Source organism: Coturnix japonica, chromosome 2 (assembly GCF_001577835.2).
Source record: "Coturnix japonica isolate 7356 chromosome 2, Coturnix japonica 2.1, whole genome shotgun sequence".
In the NCBI taxonomy this organism is placed as follows: Eukaryota; Metazoa; Chordata; class Aves; order Galliformes; family Phasianidae; genus Coturnix; species Coturnix japonica.
In genome coordinates, this window is record NC_029517.1 from 28,674,645 (window position 1) to 28,685,997 (window position 11,353).

Below are 11,353 nucleotides of genomic sequence, written 5' to 3' on the forward strand. Positions count from 1 at the left end.
ATATTAGGAGAGGAATTATTAATGAGAAAATGCTTACAGAAACTGATGAGGTTATTTGCCTTTGGAAAAGAATTCTCCCAACAAATTTATTGGTGCTGCACAATGTAGAATCAGTCTGTTCACTCAAAAGCTGGCTAATGAAATATTTCATGTCTTCATTTCTGCCTCTCCTCAGTGTTGTGTAATTTAGCAAGACTTTTTTTCTTTTTTTCCCCATGGGATGGATTGTGTAATCAAAAATAATAAAAGCATTCCTTTAGCACAGCTTCTTGTGATTCCTCTGTGGGAATACAGCATCTATCTAGCTCAATAACTGCATCATTTTCCAAACTGAAATGGGCCTTTGGGTGAACACCAACATTATTTATTTATTTATTTATTTATTTATTTGCACCAGCAAGAAAAACATCATTTTTCCTCAGTAGGTCTTGCTAGGAAGACTAAAATAAGGCACTGCAGACTATTTAGCATCATAAGACTCATACAAGTAAATATTTGCATACACATCTGATTTGCTGTCTGTTGGGATACCACCTCCCCCGGTTTTGTTTGGTTTTTTTGGGTCTAGGCCACCAACCCCTCTGATGCATTAATATCCTTTTCTTCTTCCTGTTGGAGCAACAGATTTAAATGCAGAATTTTCCTGTGTTTAATCCATGTAGAAGGGTGAAAAATACGATGTGACTTGCTGGCACAGCTCTGTGCACACAGCTGACTTACGTGGATACTTGAATACTACAGTGTCAGAGTGCCAAAGCTGTGAGTGGCTTCTGCAGCCTGTTATCAGAACCGAACTGCACGTAACAGCACACTAACCACATGCCAAACCTGATGGATAGGGCTTGCTTCTGTGCTCACTGTCAAAACTCATTTACACCAGTAGAGGGCAGAAATGACACCTTTCCCATTTTTGTAAAGACACCCTGACTTCATCCAAATCACAGGAGTGAGCTGGAAAGGACCCATCTAGACCAATGTAATTAACAGGGACACCTACAGCTAGATCATGTTGTTCGGTGCCCTGATCAGCCTCATCTGAATGTCCCAAGGAATGGGGCATCCACCACCTCTCTGGGCAACTTGTTGCAGTGCTTCACTACCATTACTGTAAAAATCTGCATCCTTCATATTAGCCTAAATCTCCCCTCTTCTAGTTTGAAACCATTTCCCCTTGTTCTATCACAGCAGACCCTGCTTCTGAAGAGTCTGTCCCCTTCTTTCTTACAGCCCCCATTTAGAAACAGAAAGGCTGCACTCAAGCTGAACAGCTCTCAGCCTGTTCTCACAGGTGAGGCGTTCCAACCCTTGCCTTATTTTTGTGGCCTATCTCTGCTCACACTATCAGCTCTATGTCCCTCCTGCACTGAGGACCCTACGAACCCCTCCCCCCGCCAACATGGCGGCCGCGCAGGGGGCGGGCAGAAGCGGCTCTCTGTGCATGCGCCGCCGAGGCGTTGCGGCAGCCCTCCCGGCGGGGAGGGGAAGGGGCGGGCTGTGGGGTGAGCGTTGTTCGGCGTGGTGCGGTCGGTGGCAGCGGGATGTTGTGAGGTGGGTGCGGGTGGCAGCGGGGATAACGCGTAGGGGCCGTGGGGGGGTGGGGAGGGGCGAGCGGGCGGCTGCGGCCTGCAGGACCCGGCCTTCCGCCTGTCGGCGCCCGCTTTGTTCTGCTTCGGGTTCGGCATCGTAGTTTTATTTTCTTGCTTTCCTTCCTGTGGGGTCGGTCGTGCGGTATTTGTGATTGTTTTCAAGTGATTTGTGTGGAAGCACCCGGTGAGGGATTGAAACACCGCACGTAGCCTAAGCAGGTGTGGAAGTTGCTGTGAACTTGCAGAAATCCTTCGTGGCTCCGTTGCTCGCACTCGGTGCCCGCTGTGTCACAGCGCTGAGTGCCGTGACTCTGCAGGTCTGACGGCTGTGCGGTGCTGCTCTGCTCACCCGGCTTATGGAGGGGCCGGGCGAGCTCACAGCGCTGCAGTGGGACTTATAAGGAGGAAGGACGGCAGTTTGCTTAGCCCGTGTGTGAGCAGGAGTGGGATCATTAGCAATGGTAATGCGCTGACGGCTCCCTTCCTCGTTTCCGTCGTGTATCTATTAGTTAATCACTCATTTTTGCTATCCTAGTCCAACGTGTTAGCATCTGTAAATTCTCTTTATATAACGTGTCTCTGAATGGTAGTGATGGGTGGAAGGGAGCGCGAGTTCTGGGTTGGTGCACCAGGGCAGCACGGAGAAGGATGTGTGGTGTTTCTTATATAGAGGTGCGGTTCTTCAGTGTTGTCTACAGCAAACTAACAAATGCTCCCAGCTTTATTCCCCTCTGTGGGTGACTTACTGGTGCTGGAGACGGCTTTTCTCTTGGGATTTTTACGTACTTTGTAACAAAGCCTTCAGAATATGAGCTAACAATTCATGAGACTTGCTCTGACTAATTGTGATGTGTTGTTCTGCTGCAAGTGTCGTGAATTGCTATTTCATCCTTGTGAGAATATCAAAGACATGGGCTGATGGCGATAGCAACGCATTGTGAGCAGCATCTTGTTCTGGTGTTTTATGTGCAGAGATTGTGCTTTTTGATCACATTAATTGCTCCCTTTGATCCCAGTTTGACTGCTAGAGATACCTGTGTATAAAACAGAGGTGTCTGCATCCTCTTTATGTTATTCCATGCATTTCAATATGCTTTTAATTTAATTCAGATACTTGAGAACTCCAGGGAATTAAGCAATTATTAAATTCGTTCAATCCAATAAATAGGTCTCTCTCTTAATGCTTTTTCAGGTAAAGATGTAGCTACTTCCAGTTCTTTTAACCTCTTCTTCATCCCTTGTGGCTTCTGGCTTTATGAAGGAGGCACTGGTGTAAACTAATCCCATGCTTTTTAGCTGGGAGATTGGATGCCACTAAACTGCTACAAGTAAAATATTTCCCCTGGAGTTCATGAGCACTCGTACCTTGTTGAGAATGGCTGCACACACTGGTTTTTGCATCTTGCCCACGTAATGTGGGATAACTGCATGCTGTCAGCTTCCATTGTCAGCTGTGTAGACTCCATATCTACAGACAAGTAAGCATCAGAAATACGCGTTGTTTACAGTAGCTGTCAAAAAATCCGCTGTGCATCTCAGTCATTCGGATGAATGTGTTTTGTCCTGGTGGAAATTTACTGCTGAAATGTGCTTTATAAGGTATTTGTTATTTGAAAAGCTCTTTCAGCTGTGACTGAAATCTAGCACCGTCAGGTGGGCTGGGTTTCCTGAACCAAGCGTTAGTAATAGTCTCTTAACTTTTCTTGTATGATTATGAGATATACAAGAATTATAGTGTGGCAGTCACTTTACTAGTTGGCTTTTAACCCCCTCCCCACATCCTGTTATTTTTAAAACATTCAGTGAAAATCTCTCTCAGTAGCCCACGCTGATAGTCTTGAAATGATGACTGCTGGTATAACTAGCTAAAATTAGCCAAACGTTAACATTGCAGAAGGAAGTTTTGGGTTTTGAAGACGGGGTGCGAACATAGCTGTGAAATTTCACGGAGGAAGTTGTCAAGGAAGTGTTTTTTATAGCCCGGTATTCAACTGTGCTGAAAATACTGGGGCAAAACTACCAGGAGAAGGCAGGGCGGTACCTCCTGCTCTGCTCTAGCTGTGGTTCTTGGTTGCGGGTGTCCCACTATGATGGACTGAACCACAGTGGCAAAGCATACAGACAAAAGTGTACCAGATGAAGTGAAGAAGCTGTAGGAATGCTTTGAGGCCCAGATGGACCTAGTAGGATATAATATACTGTCTCCATTGATATTTGCTTGCTTTAGCTTTCTTCCTAGCACTTGCCAAGTCATTTCCCCTCTCAAAACCTTGGCTGACTGCCTGCAGACAAGGAACAAAGAATTTCTGTTGGTTGATTTTAGAAGCGTTTGCTGACAGTGGCCGGCAAAACAAGGGGGAGGGGAGGAAGGAAAGAGAGGCAAGCTTAGGATACTTTACAGAAACTGAAAGGTATTCAGCAGACTCCTTAGGCTAATGCAAAGTAAGAAGAGTCATCGGCAGAAAATGCAAAATAAGAACAGTACAAACTGGGCTGCATTCGAAATTGAAACAAGTCCCCAGAATTTCTCAGATTCTGCTATTCTAAGTGTTGTGTAGCGTTTGGGTGCTCAGATGAGTTCGGTCACGGAGGCTCTGCAAACTTGATGGGTGGATCTTCAAGTCTAAAGGTTTATTTTATTTTATTTTATTTTTTTATTACTTTCTGAATTGAAAGTTGTGTGCTGTTCTCAGGGGCGCGTAGGAGATAAATCTGCTGCTTACCTTCTTACTCATTACTGAGTGCTGTTCTTTGTAGTTGAACCCAGCAGACATTAGTATTAATTCTTTCTATTGACTGATCTGTGCCACAGGTTGAAAAGACCCTGAGGCTGTATCAGCATCCAGGTGTAATATTTTGAAGGACTTTGTGCCAGGCATTGCTGAGGCTTTTGGCCATAAGGTATCTTTTTTCTTTCTCATCCCTGTTGGTGGAACTTCTCCATTGACCAGATTTTACGCCAGCAGTGAAAGGAAAACTGGATGTGCTGAGGGTTGGTCCTGTCAAAAACAAGCCTGAATGTGATTTTATTTATCTTAGGGCACACTTTGCAAGTAATTTTTTGCTGCCTAGTAGAACATCCAGGTCTTTTATGGAGCTATGCAGCTCTCTTTTCTTATCTCAGCTCTCTGTTATCCCATCATACTTGAATTAAGTAACAGATGGAGAAATATATAATGTATATGCTTGTGTTTTATATATATGTGTATATATATAAATAATTATTTTCTCCTGATTCTCACCAGGAGTCACAGTCCTGTGTAACAGGATGTATGTAATTTCTTTGGACATCTATTTGTCAGCAGCACGCTATGCAGACTTCTGTCCTTCTGCCAAGCAGATAGCCAGATAAAAACACAAATAAGCAGAATACAAGCATCAGTTTTGGCCTTACTGTTCTGGGAAAAGTTTCTGATTTATCAATCAGAAACAGAAGTGTGATCACAGCATGTAATATATTGAATAAAATTGCTGTTTATCAAGGTCGCTTCCTTCATGTATTAGTTTGAGACCTATATAGATAGATCTCTTGGGTACTGCTGAGGAATTTCTGCTTCAGTATTTGGCATTCTGTCTTTCAAATATATGACCAAAAGGTGATTGAATCAGACTGTGTGTTAATAATACAATATTGAGGGCATTTTTCCTGGCTTCATCCTGGAAAGCAGAGTGATTCAGAGGCTTCTGTTCCAGCCCCTCCCTCTCCCCCTATTGACACTGTTTACCTTTTTAACTAAAGCTGCTTACTAGTCATTACCAGAAGCACCTGATAATTGCCCGCTCCTTTCTTATGCTCTTATACTCAACATCTGTTCTGTCCTTTTTTCAAAGCCAGGAGGTATGTCCCATCTCATGTTGTTTATGAGGATGTATGAGGTGTACCTTTGTCTCATAAACTGTTGTGTTTCTTGTGAGGTTCATGGATGTCATCTCTGGGTTTTGCCAGGAATAAATAAGGCAGAATCTAAGGAAAACTGCAGCACGATTCAGCTATCATGGTTTTAAGTACGGCTTGGTTTCCATGGAGCAGAGTCAGTATCCAGATTGAAGTCTAATGCTATTGTTTAAGTAGCATCAGAGAGTAGAGCTTTGCTTTGTTATAGAACATACAATGGATTTTACCTGTCTTTTTCTTTGGTCCCAGTTTCTTTCGTTTCACACACTCGTGATACAATTTACACGTGACTTCAGAGCCAGCACACAGTTGAGAGGATGGAGGTGTCTATATGGTTACTTAGTTTTTTTTGTTCTTTCTTTTTCCTCCATGGAACTTTAAGGTTTGTCTTGTCTGTACTTCTGTCTTCATGATCTTTGCTTTGTGTTCAGTAGGGATGGTAGGAGCTCCAGCAGTGTGTAATTCTGTGTTCTTTTTTCCTGTTGTTTTCCTGTTGTCCTCCTTTGCCGTGAAATCACTTCAGCTGAGGCTGGGAGAGCTCTAAGCCTGGGTTCCCACGCAGGCTGAATCACTGTGAAGAAGGAAGTCTCAGCTGCTTTTTTTTCCCCTTTCAGCAGGAAGTGGTAGGTAAGGAGGAATTAAGAGAATGGGGGGAAGAATCCCAGGGATCAGTGTTGGTTGCTTTGTACAAATGTGCTGTTATTTCATGAGGTGTTACCTCTGTGTTATTGGGGGGAAAATAAGAAAGGTCCATTCTGAGTATTTTTATTTAATCTATAATGTTCACGCTCCAGAACAGGTTTCAGGTCACTGCAAGCACCTGTTCTAGGAAGAAGTAAGAGGCCACATCTCCAGAACTCTTGAACTTGCACTGGAATTTTAATAAGGGGGAAGCGCCTCTTAAAAATGCCTTTATAGCATAGGAAAAATGACAGCTTTTAATAGCTGTGCCTTACTCCCTGTTTCTTTCTCTGGGTTACTTGTGTGGCGTTAGGCCATTTGCCCAGCAGGTTGAGGCTGTTCATTTCAGTGGTCAGCGTGCGCACTGTGAATGAAATACATGTGGCAAAGGCCCAGTCTGTAGTTCCTACTGCTCTTTGGCAAGAGTTTATTCAATCTGTTCATCTTGGCCAGGATTCTTATCTTGGCTTGTGGTCTTATTTACAGTGTAATGGCAGAGTTATTGCTATTCCAAAGCTCTCTGGTGATACTGTCTAGTAAAGCGGTTCAGGCTGGGATTTGAGTGGGGATCTGTGGAGAGCTGAATTTCATGAAAATTCTGCGAGAGCTGTGTGTGTTATTTCAAACAGAATGAAATCAGATCTGCAAGCTTTGGTCTTTTCAGAAGGGGGAGTGGAACTTCTGGTCTTTCTCTTTGAGGGAGGTATTGTTTGTTAAGAGTAGTGGATGCACTACTGTGGTACATCATATGTAAATGTTTTCCATCCTGTTTGTTGCTGTGCAGGGGTTATGTTACCTACCTAACATAGGTGCAGTAACCTATTCCTGATTCACAGAGTTCTGTGTACCTCTTATTTCAGTACACCCAATATCAAAAGTAAGATTTTGTGTACTGACAAAATACCTCGTGATTTCTCAGCAACTTTGTTGTTCAAATCCTCATCTTGCCCCCAGTTGGGGTTTAAAGTTTTCGGAGTAATGTTGATATGTCATCTGAAGGATGAAGGTTAAGAGGCAATCAGCACACCTCAGAGCACTGCTGATGGTAACACTTGGATTTGCAGTAGGCTGTGGTTTGTTGGTGTTAGGCCAGTTGAAGTACTCAGCAGAGGTGATGAAACACACTGTGGAGTCTGAGTTCAGTTTGGGTGGGTGCTTAGCTGCATGAGGACTGTAGTCTCAATATTCTGAACTAACATTGTCTATTCAAAACAGAGGTCGAAGTCTGGTGAGGAGCTCTGCTGAATGTCTATCTACAATCTAAAAGCTACTCATGTCAGATTACATGTGGGAGAGAATGGAGAGTAACATGAAAAAGCACTGTTAGGTAGAATCAGTTGCTTTTGGCAGACTTAAATGATGGAATTTTCAATTATCAGTACTTTTTCGAGAGTAAGTGTTAGAGTTAGCTGGGAGGTGAGAAATATGATGACTGGGTTCATCTGAAGAGAAAAAATGAATAAGAACACAAATATGTGTGTATGCAAACGTACGTGTCTACTGTAGCCTAAGAAGAGTGAGTTATTTCAGTGAGATTCTTAAGGCTTTTTTCAGTTCCTGTGTTTAAATCAATTTTGGGACGCTCAAATATTATAATAAAGTGGATTTGGATTCTGCTATTTCCTCTAACAGTTGCTTTAAAACTGAAAATGTATTTCATTTTGAAAAATACATGGCTCGAAGAGATCAATTTCAGCTACTACATGGGAAGATTAAGGTCTTTTAGTCCTGCACTTTGTCTTGTTTGAGTAAATTTTTTTCTTCCAATACAGGGCTCCTTGAAGATGTCTGGCTCATTTTACTTCAATCTGCCTGGCTATTTCCTGTTGAACTGCTGAAGTTTTCCTCCTGCTTGTTCTCCTGAATCCTTAATCTATCAAGTTGTCAGAAGTGGCTGCTATGGTGAGTTTCTGTTTTGTTTTCCTTTGTTGGTAGTAGTAGCAAACTGCTAGAAGTGTGTGCAGTGTGCATCTCTGTTTTGGTTTTATTTCTGAGCAAGGCCCCCAAAAGGAAGCAAGAAAAACAAACAAATCAAAACAACAGTACTGTACAAAAGCAGATAGCAGCCAACTTGAAACTAACAAACCAAGAAGCCTTGTTTTTTCTCTTTGTATTGCCCAGTGCTTCTACACAAGCAATTAAGATCAAGCGAATCATTTCACAAGTCAATTCTAGATGTTGCATTTGGGCTTACTGGTATTTAAAATATTTAAGGTAACTTGTAAAAGCATGGAAGTTTTGAAGAACAAAAATAAAAAGAGGAAACCCTGTAAAAGCAGATGAGATGGAAGGATGAATGTAGCTCTGAGCAGATGCAAGTCTTTGGCTGTAGTATTGCATTTGGAAAATTGTGTTTGTCCTTGACCTCAACTAGAGCAATTTTGATTAACTGAGTAATGTTTTACATGTTTCAGGAATCGAGGCCAGCTGAACCAAGAAGATGTGTTGATGATCCAGCCAGAAGAATTCTTACTTTATAGAAATTCTGAGTTCATTTAATATGTAATATCATTTGACTAACCTAAGTTCACTTATTTTTCTTCAAATTACGACACCCGTGGCCTTCATCAGAAATGTTTCTAACATTTTCAAGAAAAAACATGTCCCAAAAACTAAGCATGTTTTTACTGGTTTTTGGAATCATTTGGGGTTTGATGTTGCTACGCTACACTTTTCAGTATCCAAGGCGTCAAAGCAGTGCTGAGCTGCGTGGTCAGATCTTAGACCTAAGTAAAAGATACGTCAAAGCGCTGGCAGAAGAAAATAAGAATTTAATGAATGGTGGCAGTGGAGCCTCTGTAGCAGGATATGGTAAGAGGAAAAAAAGCATGCTGATTGTTCAGATAACTTTTTAAATGGAATCTGCAAGGCTGTACTCCTTTAAGTAATACATCTTGATTGCTCTTTAAGAGAAAATATCTCAGTGTACTAATTATTTGGGTTTTAGTTTATTGACCAAAATTGAAATTTGAGATGTGTTAGACCTTGTAAAACCAGGTAAGTTTAAATGTCATCTTTGTCTCAAATTTGAGAGAAGATAGTGGCGTGCTTTATAGCTTGTGTAAGAAATGATATATTTTAACAACAGTTTTTCTGTTACTTAGAGTGTTTAATAACTACTCTTTTATGTTGGAAGGTATTTGAAAATATTCTGTCACACTGTGAGGCTGAATGGTGTCACAGGTGGATGTTATCTGGGTGAAATTTGAAACACTGCCTTTGAAGAATCACCACCGTTCTGTTTGAAGTTTCGTTCTTACCGTCTTAATATTTAGCTGCCTTGTTTCACATCTTGGTGTTGTGGGGGTATCTTCCTTTAGGAAAGTATCAAAGAAATTATATTTAAAAAAAACAACACAGAAAACCAACACAAAAACTTCTAGTTCTCCCCCTCCCCCCGGAGTCTGTTCTCTTTTTGAAATAGAATATTAGATGGGGTAACAAACTAAGATATGAATATTTTGTAATAGCAGTTATTGTCTGCATAGAGTAAATAATGGGATTTTTTTTCATTGCCTTTTAGCGGATCTTAAGCGAACAATTGCTGTTCTTCTGGATGACATCTTACAGCGTCTTGTGAAATTGGAGAACAAAGTGGATTACATCATTGTGAATGGCTCAGCAACGAATACCACTAATGGAACTAGCAACCAAGTATCAGTAAATTCAAGTAAACGTGCAAAAGCAGCAGGCAACATTAGATAGCAAAGCAGGCTGTGTTGTGTTGCTACATGTATGATAGATCGTAATTAAGATAAGCTTTTTATCTCTGGCTAGGGTAAAGCAGCAGCTGATTCTAAATGAAGCATATGCTATTCTGTTGAAGAATGCCTTGGATATATATATATATATATATAGGCCTAACTTATGGTCATAAGGTACAAGGTTCTTAAAGCACTATTTCATTGCCTTTGAGCAGTGCTTCTAAAGTGATATTTGTTGTCTTGAAAGGTATTTTGATATCATCATTTGATATAGTATGCCCTTGGATAATAACAGTAAATGGACAGCAATGAGGAACTTAGGGGTAGGTTTATAAATGTATTTATTTAAATATAAATATAGCATATCTTTTGGATAGGTGAGCAGCGTTGTAGCTTATTCATATTTGTGATCTGCATTAAACAGGTAACTGAGGAGAACATTGTTTAAATATGTTAGAAAATGTGTATACTTAACAGTATTTTGTTACTCACTTATTAAAATATTAAGTTGAGGATAGCGCTTTGGGGGGGATAATGTTTTAGAGTTGTGACCCAAAGAATGTCTTTATTTGCACTATCAGAATAGCTAGAGAGAATTTACTGTATATTTAAGAAAATCAGTTCTAATAGGAAAACATCTTAGGTAGTTACACTGTTCAGGTGTATGCTTGTGTCAGACTTAGGGCAGTTAGATTACCAAAAGCAAACATAATCTGTGATATCTCACGATTGTTTCTTACTAAGATATTTAAGTGTAAGTATTTTTTAAACGCAGATGAAACTATTTAATTGATGGAAATAAGTTTTAGATATGTGAATACTGTTTATTTTTATTCACTGCTGTTTCATTTTAACTCTTGAGTAACTTGTGATTTGTGATGAGAGCAGCACACCATCTCCCTGAAATGCTTCCCTGATCAGGAGGGAGAGCAACGAAGGGAGACAAGGCATCTCTGCCTTTAACAGAGATACTGTACTAAAGGTGTCTTATTGAATATTTCAGAGCTAAGGTAGTACTTGCCTTATGTCTAAGTTAGCCTTATAGCAAAGCGAATTGCAGTGTGGATGCACTGTATTTCAAAATGTTACAGAAGTCATATTCAAGTGCCACTGAGCCTGCTTTTATAAAACGTAGTGAATAGTGAATGTTTTGCAGGGAGGGGAAGGCTGCATTCAGGGACTTTAGCCAAACGTGTGTTCGTTATTTATCTTATAAGGTGAGTGGACCCTATTTCTTTGCTTTGTTTTTTTTAGCAGTGGTCTAATTTTAATTAAGGAAGAACATGCAGTAAAAATGGCGGTGCTGGATGGCATACCATCCAAAGCTATGTGTCTTTTCTTTTTCCCCTCTGCATTTGTACATTGGAAAATATAGTTAAAACCATAGCAGACAGACAATGTTTTGTTTTGGTTTTTTTTCCTGTCAAACTGTATGTGAAGTTGTGCTTCCTTGCAGAAAAATAAATTTCTAATTGTACTTACAAAGA

General features: G+C 40.8%; 1 protein-coding gene across 4 annotated transcripts; it reads left to right on the forward strand.

The window, feature by feature from the left end:
• The first annotated feature begins 1,421 nt into the window (after positions 1-1,421).
• CCDC126 (coiled-coil domain containing 126) lies at positions 1,422-11,353 on the forward strand. Of its 4 annotated transcripts, none has more exons than XM_015853860.2 (5): positions 1,443-1,548; positions 6,005-6,108; positions 7,935-8,064; positions 8,577-8,973; positions 9,686-11,353. In XM_015853860.2, exons 4-5 carry the CDS (start codon positions 8,736-8,738, stop codon positions 9,865-9,867), a joined length of 420 nt encoding a protein of 139 aa, XP_015709346.1. In that variant the 5' UTR covers positions 1,443-1,548; positions 6,005-6,108; positions 7,935-8,064; positions 8,577-8,735; the 3' UTR covers positions 9,868-11,353. The 4 variants fall into 4 exon arrangements, with proteins under 4 accessions (XP_015709345.1, XP_015709346.1, XP_015709347.1 ...); XM_015853861.2 differs by having other exon boundaries at positions 6,005-6,104; XM_015853859.1 differs by lacking the exon at positions 6,005-6,108 and having other exon boundaries at positions 1,422-1,548.